The sequence below is a fragment of the Coturnix japonica genome, chromosome 14 (assembly GCF_054131305.1).
Source record: "Coturnix japonica strain WE chromosome 14, WE-NBRP24, whole genome shotgun sequence".
NCBI classification, from domain to species: Eukaryota; Metazoa; Chordata; class Aves; order Galliformes; family Phasianidae; genus Coturnix; species Coturnix japonica.
In genome coordinates, this window is record NC_140676.1 from 17,879,256 (window position 1) to 17,894,012 (window position 14,757).

General features: G+C 54.6%; 1 protein-coding gene across 9 annotated transcripts; it reads left to right on the top strand.

Moving 5' to 3' along the window:
• Positions 1 to 4,138: 4,138 nt before the first annotated feature.
• On the top strand, positions 4,139 to 14,685 carry AP3B2 (adaptor related protein complex 3 subunit beta 2). 9 transcript variants are annotated; one of them, XM_032446888.1, is made up of 28 exons: positions 4,139 to 4,427; positions 6,351 to 6,426; positions 6,532 to 6,606; positions 6,699 to 6,794; positions 6,883 to 7,043; positions 7,224 to 7,290; positions 7,589 to 7,771; positions 7,899 to 8,075; positions 8,306 to 8,403; positions 8,612 to 8,666; positions 8,817 to 8,888; positions 9,056 to 9,118; positions 9,318 to 9,450; positions 9,533 to 9,642; positions 9,720 to 9,896; positions 9,976 to 10,162; positions 10,255 to 10,373; positions 10,523 to 10,634; positions 10,878 to 11,091; positions 11,172 to 11,343; positions 11,418 to 11,472; positions 11,939 to 12,045; positions 12,141 to 12,372; positions 12,462 to 12,546; positions 13,126 to 13,223; positions 13,322 to 13,345; positions 13,903 to 14,041; positions 14,316 to 14,685. In XM_032446888.1, exons 1-28 carry the CDS (start codon positions 4,315 to 4,317, stop codon positions 14,464 to 14,466), a joined length of 3,351 nt encoding a protein of 1,116 aa, XP_032302779.1. In that variant the 5' UTR covers positions 4,139 to 4,314; the 3' UTR covers positions 14,467 to 14,685. The 9 variants fall into 9 exon arrangements, with proteins under 9 accessions (XP_032302779.1, XP_032302780.1, XP_015728242.1 ...); XM_032446889.1 differs by having other exon boundaries at positions 11,172 to 11,340; XM_015872756.3 differs by lacking the exon at positions 13,322 to 13,345.
• Positions 14,686 to 14,757: the final 72 nt, after the last annotated feature.

Below are 14,757 nucleotides of genomic sequence, written 5' to 3' on the forward strand. Positions count from 1 at the left end.
AAAGGAAGAGCCACTGATGTCATCTATCCGGTCCTCTATAACATCTGTCTCTTGAAACTGGAACAGACATGGATTTGATGAGTGCACTGTCCAATGGACAAGGAATCGGATGTAAGATCAGTGGCAATTGGTGCCCCTCAAGGATCTGTCCCAGGATTGATGCTATTTAATATCTTAATCAGTGACATCAGCTGTGGGATGGAATGCACCCTCAGCATGTTTGCAGATGACATTTCTGAATCACCTATAAATACTAATAATATCCTGAACTAGCTGTAAATATTATTTGTTAATGATAAAGATTATCCACATAGAGAGATAGTTCCTGTGAATGATAATAACAATGGAATTAATGGTAGTAAGAAAATTACTATTAGCAATGGTAAGTGATGGTGATAGTAACAGTAGGTGATATTACAAGTAGGTAACAGTAATAATAGTGATAATGAAAAAAACACAATAAAAACAACAGAATCCCAAATAATAATAACATCCCAAATAATAATAATATCCCAAATAATACCCCAATGACACTCCAAGATTGTAATAATAACTGCAAACATACCGAATTATAATGATTACATGTTTCTGAACTTTTGGGAGTAATTTTCTTGTCCTGTAGAGTTTCAGCCTTCCAGCTGGACTAACCCAGCCATACGCTGCTGATAACGCAGGAGAATCGTAGAATGGCCTGGACTGAAAAGCCCACAATGCTCATCTTGTTCCAACCCCCTGCTATGTGCAGGGTCACCAACCAGCAGCCTAGGATGCCCAGAGCCACATCCAGCCTGGCCTTGAATGCCTGCAGGGATGGGGCATCCACAGCCTCCTTGGGCAACCTGTTCCAGTGCATCACCACCCTCTGGGTGAAAAACTTCCTGCTAAGATCCAACCTAAACCTCCCCTGTCTCAGTTTAAAACCATTCCCCCTTGTCCTATCACTGCCCACCCCCACAAACAGCCATTTCCCCTCCTGTTTATATGCTCCCTTCAAGTACTGGATGCCCACAATGAGGTCTCCCCAAGCTTTCTCTTCTCCAAACCAAACAAGCCCAGCTTCCTCAACCTTTCTTCATAGGAGAGCTGCTCCATCCATCCCTCTGAGCATCTTAGTGGCCTTTCTATCCATCTATCCATCCATCTATCTATCTATCTATCTATCTATCTATCTATCTATCTATCTATCTATCATCTATCCATCTCTCTACCTATCCATCTACCTATCTATCTATCCGTCCATCTATTTATACATTCATCTGCCTATCTTTCCATCCATCTACCCATTTATCTATCTATCTATCTATCTATCTATCTATCTATCTATCTATCTATCTATCTATCTCACAGAATTCACAGAATTGTAGGGGTTGGAAGGGACCTCTAGAGATCATCGAGTCCAACCCCCTGCCAAAGCAGGCTCCCTACACCATGTCACACAGGCAGGCGTCCAGGCGGGTCTTAAATATCTCCAGAGAAGGAGACTCCACCACCTCCCTGGGCAGCCTGTTCCAGTGCTCCGTCACCCTGACTGTAAAGAAGTTCTTCCGCACATTCATACGGAACTTCCTATGCTGTACTTTCATCCCATTACCCCTAGTCCTATCCCCACGCACTACTGAAAAGAGACCAGCCTCACCACTATGGCTCCCACAACTCAGGTATTTATAAACCTGGATCAAGTCCCCTCTCAGCCTTCTTTTCTCAAGGCTAAACAGACCCAGTTCCCTAAGTCTCTCCTCACAGGGGAGATGTTCCAGGCCCTTCACCATCTTAGTGGCCCTCCGCTGGACTCTTTCCAAGAGATCTCTGTCTTTTTTGTACTGGCGAGCCCAGAACTGGACACAATATTCCAGATGAGGCCTCACCAGGGCAGAGTAGAGGGGGAGGATCACCTCCTTCAACCTGCTGGACACGCTCTTCTTAATACACCCCAGTATGCCATTGGCTTATTTGGCTACAAGGGCACACTGCTGGCTCATGGTCAATCTGTCGTCCACCAGGAGGCCCAGGTCCCTCTCAACAGAGCTCCTCTTCAGCAGCTCTTCCCCCAGCCTGTAGTGGTGCATGCAATTATTTCTACCTAGGTGCAAGACTCTACATTTGTTCTTGTTAAACCTCATCTGGTTTCTTACTGCCCAGCTCTCCAGCCTGTCCAGGTCTCGCTGAATGGCAGCACCGCCTTCAGGTGTATCAGCCAATCCTCCCAACTTCATGTCATCACAAACTTGCTGAGGGTGGTCACTATCCCCTCATCAAGGTCGTTGATGAAGATGTTGAACAAGACTGGACCCAGCACAGACCCCTGGGGGACGCCGCTAGTTACAGGCCTCCAGCCAGACACCGCACAGCCAATGACAACCCTCTGCACTCTGCCAGTCAGCCAATTCTCAACCCACTTCACCATCCACTCATCTATCCTTATATAGGATATATATCCATCTATACTTCCTCAGCTTTGTTATAAGGATGTCATGGGGGACAGTATCAAAAGCCTTACTGAAATCAAGGTAGACTACATCTACCGCCCTCCCCCTGTCCACCCAGCTAGTGACATCTTCATAAAAGGCCACCAGGTTGGTCGAGCACAACCTCCCGTTGGTGAACCCATGCTGGGTACTCCTGATAACCTCCTTATCACCCAGTTGTCTGGAGATGGCATCCAGCACAAGCTGTTCCATCACCTTCTCTATCTATCTATCTATCTATCTATCTATCTATCTATCTATCTATCTATCTATCTATCTATCCATCTGAATCATGAGAACAGCTTTTACACATTGTGTGAGCAGTCTTTTGCATAACTTGAGCAGATATGTTCTGAAGGATGGATGCTTGGGTAAATGTAAGCTCAAGAACAGAAGGTGGAGGAGGCCATGAAGTGTGTTTTCGAGTGAAGATAAGAAAGTAGAATAGATGTCCTGTTGTTGAAGATGGCAAAACAGATGCCTCAGCTCAATGTAACATCAGTGGGGACCAGTATGAGCTACTCCCCATTGAAAGTTTGGAAACTTACAATGAGAATGCATCCCACAACCACCAGAGATGTTAGTTATTTCTTGGAATTTCTGCCCGTGTCCTTGGAATCTAATGAATATATATATATGCTATGCCTTTACATATGTAGTCACTGCTTCTGGCATTGTGCATGTTGGTGCAGCAATCCCCCATGCATGCAGTGCTGTAATGAAAGGAATACTCTCTGCTTGACTGTGAGACCCTCTGAGAGAAGGACTCCTGGGCCCACCTGCAGCTAGTCAAGATGGACAAGCGTTGCTCTCAGAGGTGGTTTCTAAAAAGTGACCAGCACCGATGGACCCCAATGCATTTAAAAGCAGTTTCCCAGGGGACCTTACTAACTAGTTCTCTGAGTAGCCCAGAATCTGCTCTCTCCATCTCCAGGGTAGAGGTTTGGGTGGCAGTTTCCTCCTATCACCAAAGATTTTAATTGTGATTTTAATCTGCCAATGGAGCTGGTCCTGCCCCGTCAAACCACCTTCATACTGTAAAAGGGGATAAAGTCCTGGTGGTGCACATGAAGAACATGCACCCAAAGGAAAAAAAAAAACCCACTGGCATTTTACACTCTATCCCAGCCCACAATGACCACTGCACATGGTTATAATATGAACCATGATTATTAAATAGTTATAAGCATTTTGGACAGTTGGACAAGATGTTCTCAGTGGTCTTTTCCAAACTTAATGATTCCCCGATTCTATGATAAGGCTCATAGTGGTACCTATCTGTGAATTATAACAATGGAAGTAATATTAGTAATAACATTACTGTTGTTAGTAATGGCAGTAATAGTAAATGATAGTGATAGTAATAGTGGAGGATAATAATAGTAAATTATAATAATAGTAAATAATAACAGCGATAGCGATTATGATAAAAATAATAATAAAAACAATAATAGCATCCTGAATAACAGCATCCTAAATAATCACGTCCCAAATGCTGATATCCCAAACCACGGCAACCCAAATTAAATAATCACGACACACACCCCGAGTAACAAGACCCCCAAGCGATGCTTTACCCCTGCGCTCCTAAACTCCCCCTGCAGGACTGCGGACCCCAACGTTCCTCCTCCTCCATCCTTTCTTTATGGGAGGAGGAGGGGTGGGTGGGGGTCGAGCCACGTGGGTGCGTCGCCCTGAAACCCGGCGTCCGAGCATCCCCAAGGCCGCGCGGTTCCGCGGGCGCTGCGCTGCCCGGTGCCTTTAAGCGGTGGCGGTGACCGTCCTCGCACGACGCTGACATCAGTGCGGCGTCCCCAGGCTGCGCATCCCGGCCTGCGCCAGCAGCGCCATGGCGGCCAGCCCGGCCTACGGCGAAGAGAAGGGGGGGTCCTCCAGCCTGGGGGAGCCCGAGTACGGCCACGACCCCGCCAGCGGCGGCATCTTCGCCTCCGACTACAAGAGGTGGGGACGCGGGGACGCGGGGACGCGGGTGGCACATGCGCGCGCGCACACACCCCACGGAGACAATGGCTGCGGGTGGCGGTGACCCCGCCGCGGCGTGGGGACACGGATGGAGATGCGGCATCTTGTGCAAAGGGATGCGCCGCCTTTTTGAGGGGAAAGCGGCGGTTTGGAGCAGGGGGGTGTGGGGAGGAGTGGGGATGGGAAGCAGCCTCCTCGCTGTCCCCCGGGGGGGGGACATGGCTCCCAGATACGCACCCGCTACGGCACGGGGTGGGGGGGGCTGCAGGATCCTTATGCCCCCGTGAGCATGCAGTGCCCAATGGCACCGGGATGGCAGGTGTCACATGCGGCCAGCAGGCTTTAGGGGACACGGGGATATGGGGGTGGGGGGGCTGGGGAACGGAACGGGAAAAGGAAGAGGGGAAAGCAGGGTCTCCCCCCCCATCCGGCAACATTCACCAGCATGGCATGGCACTCAGTCCATTGTCCACTAGCACTGTCCCCTATTACCAATCCTCACAAAATGTCCCCCACGTTGTCATAGTCCCCCTTCAACTCAGCAGTGTCCCTCAGGCTGACCGTGTCTCCTACCTCAAACCCCTGCCTGTGTCCCCCCTGCTGGCACTGACCCCTCAGCCCCTGTCAATATTCCTTATTCTGACTCTATCCTTCCCCACCCGCCCCCTCCACCCCATGCCGTGTCTCCCACTCTGTCACTGTGCCCCGTCTTAGCCCTCCCAGTAATTTTCCCAAATTCCTGACCTCCTGGCAATGTCCCCCATCCCTGACCCCTGGCAGTGGCTCCATCACCCACGTGCTGCTCAATCTGTCTGTGGCCACACTGGATCTGTTGTTGTCACCATGAGCCCTATGTGCCACCCGTCACTCTTCTGGAACACCCACAACTGTCCCACCCCTTTGGGGATGTCCTCAGAAAAGACTGAGCCACTCAAAGTCCCCAGGGGAGCATTTCCGTGCCATGTTCCCACATCCTGGCTACAGGATGGGTGGCACTTGGGACTTCAAAGCACCTTGGTGGCCTTGTTGGGTTGTCAGCGCAACCCAACCCGAAGCCCAGCATCAGGTTTCAGGAGGAGGAGCAAGGCCACAGCCCTGCCACCATCCCCGCTGTCCCCAGGACCACCCTCAGCCATAGCAATGCTCTCACTGCCACCTGTGCAGAAGCTGCTGCGGCCAAAATCGGTGGCAGGCAGTGATGTGGCCGAGGAGGTGACTAGCCCAGTGCTGGCCACCGAGGCTGGGCCACCTACCTGCTACAGCACGCTGCGTGCTGACGAGCTGCGGCCACTGGCAGTCCCCAAGGATGAGGTGGCTGCCAGCACCGGGCAGCCACCACGGTAAGACCTCCCCAGGGAGACCCCAGGGATAGTGACAGTGGTGGCTGGGGATGAGCATTGTCCTAGGAGGTCTTGGGATGTTGTGTGCCCCAGAAGACTGTCACCAAATAGTGGAGCTGTTTTGGTGCAGATCTGTCCTGGTTTGGGAAAACTGCTGTTTTGTTGTGAAGATGGGGCTGTTGTGGGTAGATGCAGACTTGCAAGTCCCCCCCAGTTTGGTGGGGACAGATATGTCTTATAAAAGGGGACACTGCTCGCAATTACCACACCAAGAAGGGCACGGGGAGAAAGCTGTTTGTTGGGGTGCATTCACAGCAGCGTGCCCAGGAGGGGACAGGAGACATCCAGCTGATGACCAGGAGGGGGACAGAGTTGGTGGCCAGTGCCATGCCAGTCACTCAGCTCCTTTTGCATGCAGCTGTAACCCAACTCCTGCCCTATCAATATTGCACAGCCCCAGGGGGTCAGGTTGCAGGCATCTCTCACCATGGGAAAGGGCTAAAAAGGGGGCTAAAAAGGGCTAAAAGTGGCCAGCAGCGCTTTCCACCCTGACGTGGTACAGGCACGATGACCTCAAGGAGATGCTGGACAGCAACAAGGACTCACTCAAGCTGGAGGCTATGAAGAGGATCGTGGCGGTGGGTTGCGCTGTGTGCAGCGCTGTTCTGTGCCATGCCGGGCTGTGCTGTGCCATGATGTGCCACACCAGCCACCTCAAGTCACACCACTCCTTCCTTCCCTAGATGATCGCCCGGGGCAAAAATGCCTCCGACCTCTTTCCAGCTGTGGTGAAGAATGTTGCCTGCAAGAACATTGAGGTGAGCTTGTTCCCGGGACTTGGGGTGCTCCCTGTTTGGGAGGGTCTTGGGAGTGTTTGGTGGTCCCTACAATCTTGGTCTCCACCCCGTAGGTGAAGAAGCTGGTGTATGTGTACCTGGTGCGCTACGCAGAGGAGCAGCAGGATCTAGCCCTGCTCTCCATCTCCACCTTCCAGCGGGGACTCAAGGTGGGAATAATTTCTGCCCCTTTCTGGGGCCAACAGGAAGGCTGTGAGGCTGTCCTGGCTCCTTGCAGCAATGCATATATCCCAGTAGGACCCCAACCAGCTGATCCGTGCCAGTGCTCTGCGCGTCCTCTCCAGCATCCGTGTGCCTATCATTGTGCCCATCATGATGCTGGCCATCAAGGAAGCTGCATCAGACATGTCCCCATATGTGCGGAAGACAGCTGCCCACGCCATCCCAAAGCTCTACAGGTGATAGGATGGCTGCTGAGAATGAGGGAGACTCATTGAAAGCTCTGCACATCTTTTTGCTCAATTTCTGTGGGCTCAGATCTTGGTGGTGGAGTTTCAGCTGCTTGGTGCCAAGAGGGAGGGAGGATTTATGGGGCTAGATACAATCCCACTCACACCAAGCCCACTCTTCCCTTGCAGTCTTGACTCGGATCAGAAGGACCAGCTCATCGAAGTCATTGAGAAGCTGCTGGCGGACAAGACCACAGTGAGCTCTGTTTCTCTCCTATCCCCAAATGTGAAGATGCTGTTGTCCCTGCTGAGCCAGCATCCTCCTGGAGGTGCCACCATCTCTTCAGTGCCATCATCCTCACAAGGATGTCACCATCCTAGTGATCTAGCATCCTTACAGGGATGCAGCCATACCCACAGAGATGGCATCCTTGTAGGATGCCATCATCCCCATCAACCCATCATCCTCATGGGGAAGTCCCCTTCCCCATAAAACCAGCATCTTCTTGGAGATGCCACCACTCCAGTGAGCCACCCCAACTTTCCCTCCGTAGCTGGTGGCTGGCAGCGTGGTGATGGCGTTTGAGGAGGTCTGCCCAGAGCGCATTGACCTCATTCACAAGAATTACCGAAAGCTCTGCAACCTGCTCATTGATGTGGAGGAATGGGGCCAGGTGGTGATCATCAACATGCTGACCCGCTATGCACGTACCCAGTTCCTCAGCCCCAATCAGAATGTGAGTTTGGGAACCTCAGGGTGTCTTAGCCATCTTGGAGTGTCCCCGGCCACCTTGACACCAGGGATGCTCCAGTGTGCTACTGCTGTGGTTAGGGTTTTAGAGCGAAAGTGTGTGTTGCTGACAGGAATCCCTACTAGAGGAGAGTGCAGAGAAGGCTTTCTATGGCTCCGAGGAAGAGGATACCAAGGATGCCAAGGCAGAGGCTGCCTCGTTGGCCAAGCGCAAACCCTATGTCATGGACCCCGATCACCGCCTGCTGCTGCGCAACACCAAACCCCTACTGCAGAGCCGCAATGCTGCAGTGAGCCCAATTCTAGCCCTTCTTGTCCCCAACGCCAACAGCAGTGTCCCTCAGCCTTGGGCTCATGATATGCCCACTGGGCAAGAACCCACCATGGTGCTGGGAATGTCTTGAGAGATCTCCAAGGGTGGCATTCCCCGGGGTTCAGCTTCCTCCCTGTGCTGCTGGGAACAGCAATTCCCTGGCATGTCTCCATGAAGCACTGGGGACAGGCAAGTGTCTCCCTGCAGGTGGTGATGGCTGTGGCACAGCTGTACTTCCATCTGGCACCCAAGGCAGAGGTTGGCGTCATTGCCAAGGCACTGGTGCGGCTCCTGCGGAGTCACAGGTATGTGGCACATGGGTTTTGGTGGTCACCCCCACCCTAGAGGACATGGCCAGTGAGACTCATGGGGAGCCTCAGACATCCTGAATAAGGGGTGGAGGCATTGTGGTAGCACTGCCTTGATGGTGAGTCTTGCCCTGTCTTCATGGGGACATACTGAGACAGGGGTCTGGTCTGGCCCCTGATGGTAGTCCCCTCTCTGTCCCCACAGCGAGGTGCAGTATGTTGTGCTGCAGAATGTGGCTACCATGTCCATCAAACGGCGGGTGAGTCTGGGCGCTGGTGCTGGAGGAGTCAGCCTTGTTAACTCTGGAGTGGAGTGAGGACTGTCTGGCAGCCAGTCACCAGCGCCACCTGCCCATGGGTGAGCGTGGTAGAGACAATGATGGTACTAACACCACTGTCTCTCTGCTCAGGGAATGTTTGAGCCCTATCTCAAGAGCTTCTACATCCGCTCCACAGACCCCACACAGATCAAGATCCTCAAGGTGAGCTGCAAACACCTGGCAGGGCCCAGGACTGAGGACTCTGGGGCTCCTTGGAGCTCTCCAACATGGAGCGGCCATCCTCCATGCTGGAGGGACAGGCAGGCACCATGGACTCAATGTCCTCAGGTCACATCCCCAAGATGACTACCTTTCCTTCCTTCCTGCAGCTGGAGGTTCTCACCAACCTGGCCAATGAGACCAACATCTCTACCATCCTGAGGGAGTTTCAGGTATGTCATGGCCACAGGCAGATTTAGGCACCATGTTGCTATTGTGGCATGGCTGTGGGTGCCAAAATGCCACCATGCGGGGGGCAGAGGAGAGCCCCAGTGGGAGGAGAGAGATGAGGCTGTGCCAACCCCAATGCAAGGCCCCACATGGTGCAGACACCCAGTGCTGCCACACAAGTGATATGCTCTGCCTGTGCAGACCTATATCCGCAGCATGGACAAGGACTTTGTGGCAGCCACCATCCAAGCCATTGGGCGCTGTGCCACCAACATCGGCAAGGTGCGGGACACCTGCCTCAATGGTCTGGTCCAGCTCCTCTCCAACCGGGACGGTGAGCATACATGGTGGGGGGTGAAATATGGGCACTTTGTCCCTCAGGGAGGATCCCCCTGAGGCAGAGTCTCTACCCACAGAGCTAGTGGTGGCTGAGTCCGTGGTTGTCATCAAGAAGCTGCTGCAGATGCAGCCAGCTCAGCACAGTGAGATCATCAAACACATGGCCAAGCTCACCGATAACATCCAGGTAGGTCAAGGCATGTGTGTCCTTCTCTGGAGCAGAGAGGGTGGCAGTGATGCCACATGCCTGGGGTTCTTCTGCAGGTGCCAATGGCACGGGCAAGCATCCTGTGGCTGATCGGCGAGTACTGTGAGCACGTGCCCAAGATTGCACCCGATGTGCTGCGCAAGATGGCTAAGACTTTCACTAATGAGGAAGACATTGTTAAGCTGCAGGTCATCAACCTCGCGGCCAAGCTCTATCTAACCAACTCCAAGCAGGTACCCTGGGCACATGACCCCACTGCCTGACTCAGTTTCCTTATCCCAAAGACTGCCCTAAGCATGTCCCTCGGTGCAGAGCAAGCTCCTGACCCAGTACGTGCTCAACTTGGCCAAGTACGACCAAAATTATGACATCCGCGACCGTGCTCGCTTCATCCGCCAGCTCATTGTGCCCACTGAAAAGAGTGGGGCCCTCAACAAATATGCCAAGAAGCTCTTCCTGGCTCAAAAACCCGCTCCCATCCTGGAGTCCTCTTTCAAAGGTACCCACTCTGCTTGCAGGGTGTGGGGACATGGGGTGAGATGTCACTGCAGTGCAATTCCTGAGCTGCAATCACTTCTCATTCTGCCATAGACCGGGATCATTTCCAGCTAGGATCTCTGTCCCATCTGCTCAATGCCAAGGCTGTTGGGTACCAGGAGCTGCCAGACTGGCCAGATGAGGCTCCAGACCCCTCTGTGAGGAATGTGGAGGTGTGTGGGGCACCCTGGTGTACATGGGACATACTAAGGTCAGGGCATCTTGCTGGGTCTTGGGAGAACTCCCGAAGGTGCCACATATCCCCCCTGGGTGACCGTTCAGCCACACTGAGTGAGAACCCTAACAAGCCTTGTGTCAGCAGGTTCCTGAGTGGACCAAGTGCACCAGCCGGGAGAAGAGGAAGGAGAAGGTGGAGAAACCTTTCTACTCTGACTCAGAGGGGGAGTCAGGGCCCACAGAATCAGCAGACAGTGGTGAGGACGTGGTGGAGCCATCATGGTGGGGCATCAAGCAGAGGACACCACGGTGGGGCGTGGGGCCAGGGTCACCATGCTAAGGACATCCCATCATACTGGGGAAGCTAAGATGTGGTAGGAGATGTGGGGGTGCTGTAGGATGCCATGAGCAGCTCTGGGGACATGGGATACAGTGGGACACTGTGGGGTATGGTGGAGATGTAGAGACAGAGCAGTGGGACTGAACCATGTCCCCTGCAGAACCCGAGTCCGACAGCGAGGAAAGTGGCAGCAGCAGCAGCTCCGGCACCTCCAGCTCCAGCAGTGAGGAGGAGGATGAGGAGGAGGAAGAGGAAGGCAGCGGGGAGCAGTCAGAGGACAAGGAGGAGGAGGAGGAGGAGGAAGAGGAGGAGAAGAGGAAGAAGAGGAAGGAGAAGGGAGGCTCCCGGAAGGCATCCTCAGGGAGCATGGGCAGGTAACCTGGGGAGGCTGGATCCCCCCAGCCAAGCTGGTGGCATGGCCTCCCCTAAAGCTTCCCTCTTCCTGTTGCTCCAGCGAGGAAGAGGAGGCTGGGGGGAAAAAGGTGAAAAAGGTTGCAGGGCCACAGGGGAAGAAGGGTCATGCTGAGACCTCATCAGAGGAGGCCAGTGCTTCTGAGAGCAGCTCCTCAGGATCGGACTCTGGTACTGAGGCACCAACCATGGTCCAGGCCAAGCGGAAGAAGGCGGTGAGAACAGGGCCAGGAGGAGGTTGGGGGAGATCTCTGCACTCTGCTCACCCCATGTCTCTGACACATTGTAGATCCCTAGCAGCAAGGCTGGCCCCAAGGAGATCTCCTTGCTCGACCTGGATGATTGTGAGTGGCTGAGTGGGATGGCCATGGTGTTGGCTCTAGGGAAACTGAGGCATGAGTGCCTGCAGGGGGATGCAGGGAGGCGTGGGGTCTCTGGAATGGGGACAGAGATGGTGGGAGTGGACGGCTCCTGTCTCCTGAGGCTGGTCGTGGGGGAGGTGACTGTGCCACCAGGATGTCCCATGCTGCAGTTTCCCCTCAGGTGGTACCTGAGGGACTTGCCCTTGAGACTGTACCACCAGGGCTGTCTCCATGTGGCTGTCCCCATGTGGTTGGTGTCCCTCTGCTGTTTTCTCACGGGACTGCACCACTGAGGCTGTCCTCATGTGGTTGGTATCCCTCTGCTGTTGTCTCACTGTAGCTGTCCTCACACACCTGTAAATACTGTCCCCATGTGGTATCCTCATAGGGCTGTCCCCATAGGTCTGTGTCTGATTGGAGCTTTGTTAACCCTTTCCTCCCCCTGCAGTCACCCCCCCACCTCCCCAGCCTGTCCCATCCAGCAGCATCATCTCCACCAGCCTGGTGACTGATCTAGAGGGCCTCACGCTTATCGACACCTCCCTGGCACCTGCCGTAAGTGTCCTCTACGTTCTTCCCATGGGCCACCCAGACCCCTGTTGCCCACGGGGTGGGCTTGGTGGCCCATATTGTCCTGTGGTCCCTGGCAGCTGCTGAGCCCAGCTTTTGGCGCGGTGAGGACATATGAGCTGCTGCACCGCATGGCGGGTGAGGGGCTCTCAGTTGAGTACTGCTTCAGCCGCCGTCCCTTCCCGGGAGATCCGCACATGGTGGCTGTCCAGATCCAAATCTCCAATAACACTGATGCCGAGGTGAAAAGCCTGCGGGTCAGCGAGCCCAAGCTGCTTGCGGGCATGCGGATCCAGGAGTTCCCCGAGATTGGTATGGTGTAGCAGGGCACCAATGCTTTGGGGATGAAAGGGGACAGTGGTGGAAGGGAGGGGGACACGGTGGCAGCCCTGTGCTTTCAGAGAGCCTGGCACCTGGGGACACAGCCAGCGTGGTGATGGGCATCGACTTCTGCGACTCCACCCAGGCAGCCAACTTCCAGCTGTGGTGAGTGACTGGGTAGGAGAGGACAGGAGGGGTGTCCCGGGGGATGGAGACAGTGGGATGGGTATCAACAACCCTCTAAGGGACACAGGGCTGCAGGGGACAACAGATAGCAGGGCAAGCCCTTTGGCTACCCTAAGGGTTGGGGAACAGCAGGACAGGGTATGAGGGAGCCCAAGGGGCAAGGAATGGCAAGACAAGGTTTCATGACAGCTAGATGGGCACTGGGGGAAAAGGGATATCAGCACAGAGCATTGGAGTATCCCAAAAACAGCAGAACGGGGTATGGTGAACTGCAGCAGACAGTGGGGCAGAAGGACGAGGACACCAGGATGGGCCTCAGGGTCCTTCCAAGGGAGGAGGAACACTGGCATGGACACGGGGACAGTGGGGCATGTACTAGGATACAAGGAGGTGGAAGCAGTCCCTGGTCCAGCCTGATGGAATTCCCTATTCTCCAGCCATTTTGTTCCTCCATTTCCCTCCAGTCATCCTCCTGCCTGAGCTGGCTTAGGGTTAGGGTCAGGGCAGGGGCAAGTAGTGTCCTCTCATGCATCCCCTCTCACCTGCCTGTCTCCCCAGCACCCACACGCGCCACTTCTACGTTTCCATCCAGCCACCAGTTGGGGAGCTGATGGCCCCTGTCTTCATGAGCGAGAACGAATTCAGGAAGGAGCAGGGTAAGTGGCAACCAGGGCCATGCTGGGGGGTCACCCACCATCCCCACGGTGGCACTCACTGCATGCTTTGTCCCCCTGCCACTTGCGCCATGGCCCAGAGCACTTTGCACGGCGGGGTGAGGGTAAGTGGCTCTAGAGTAGCTCCCATTTTCCCCTCTGGCAACAAGGTTGTCCTGTGGGGTAGCGGGACATCTTAAGATCCTGTCCGTGGGCCTTCACAGGGTCCCCAGACCCCTTTCTGCTTGGCACAGGAACATCATGTCACTTCATGGTGAGTGACAGGGATGCCCTGGCCCCGTGCCACCTCACTCCAAGAGATATGTCTGTAGTGAGCTGGAGATGCCAGGATACGGTGGGTGCTCAGTGCCCGTGGAACCTGGCTCTATCACCTCACACTGCTGCTGCCTGGAGGAGCCCATCCCTAGAGACATGGGACAGGCAGGGTGACAGGGACAAGCCTGGAAAGGGTCATGGAGGAAAGTTTTTCCCAAATCCACTTCTGCCAAGGTCTAGGGAGACAGGTCCTCACTGAGGATCCAGAGGTGTCCTGAGACAGAGCTGAGCTGGGAAGGCACAGGACTGAGGGCTTGGCTTGAGGACAGCAAAATGGGCCCTGGTGGGGACGTGGCTGCTATCAGTGGTGGCCAGAGATAAGCAGGACATCTGCTGCCCGCTCCAGGGAAACTGACGGGCATGAGTGAGATCACGGAGAAGCTGACACTGCCTGAGAAGTGCCGGAGCGACCATGCCATCGTCCAGCAAGTGACCGCGGCTGCCAACGTGGGACGTGTGCCCTGTGGAGCTGACAACGAGTACAGGTAGCCTTGTAGCATCTCAGCTTCCCAGGGACTGAGACCCACTGCAAGAATAAGGTTGGGTCTGGACACACACGGTTCTCCATTCCGCCTTACCCAAATGAAATCAGCTCCCTTATGAGGACTCTTGGGGCTTCCTTTAGGATAAGGAACCCCTCACACAACCCCCCTGTGGCAGTGGCTGTGGGTGGCAGACACCTCACTGCACCCCATCCCAGGACAGGGTGACGGTGCAGGGCTCAGCTCATCCTAATGCCTCATGTTTGCTGGCGGGCAGGTTTGCGGCCAAGACGGTGACCAGCGGGAGCCTGGTGCTCATCACCCTGGAGTGGCGGGAGGGAGCAGCGGCCCAGCTGACCATCAACAGTGAGAAGATGGTGATCGGCACCATGCTGGTGAAGGACATCATCCAGGCCCTGGCGCAATGACAGCTGGGCCCCTCCACACTCCTCCACCCCTCTGCCCCGCATCGCTCTCCCCAAATCCTCCTGTCCCTATTAGGGGGTTATTCCCTGCCCCAACCTCCATGGAGCGGGGCAGGATGACGTCCCTCAGTGGGGACGTGGTGGCTCCAACCACCCATCTCTCACCAGTTGTCCCATGTAATCCTATTTATTATGGCCAATAAAGCTCCCCTCCAACCCGCAGCCTCCTCCTGCAGTGTGTGTGTGTGTGATGGTTGGGGCAACCCCTCAGGAGGCCTCACAGGGACACCTCAC

Excerpts from the sequence above, each read along its gene's own strand:
- AP3B2 (XM_032446888.1), top strand. The coding sequence starts at position 4,315 with ATGGCGGCCAGCCCGGCCTACGGCGAAGAGAAGGGGGGGTCCTCCAGC. Across the intron at positions 6,607-6,698 it reads TTGCCTGCAAGAACATTGAG|GTGAAGAAGCTGGTGTATGT; the intron begins GTGAGCTTGTTC and ends TCCACCCCGTAG. Across the intron at positions 9,897-9,975 it reads ATCTAACCAACTCCAAGCAG|AGCAAGCTCCTGACCCAGTA; the intron begins GTACCCTGGGCA and ends CCCTCGGTGCAG.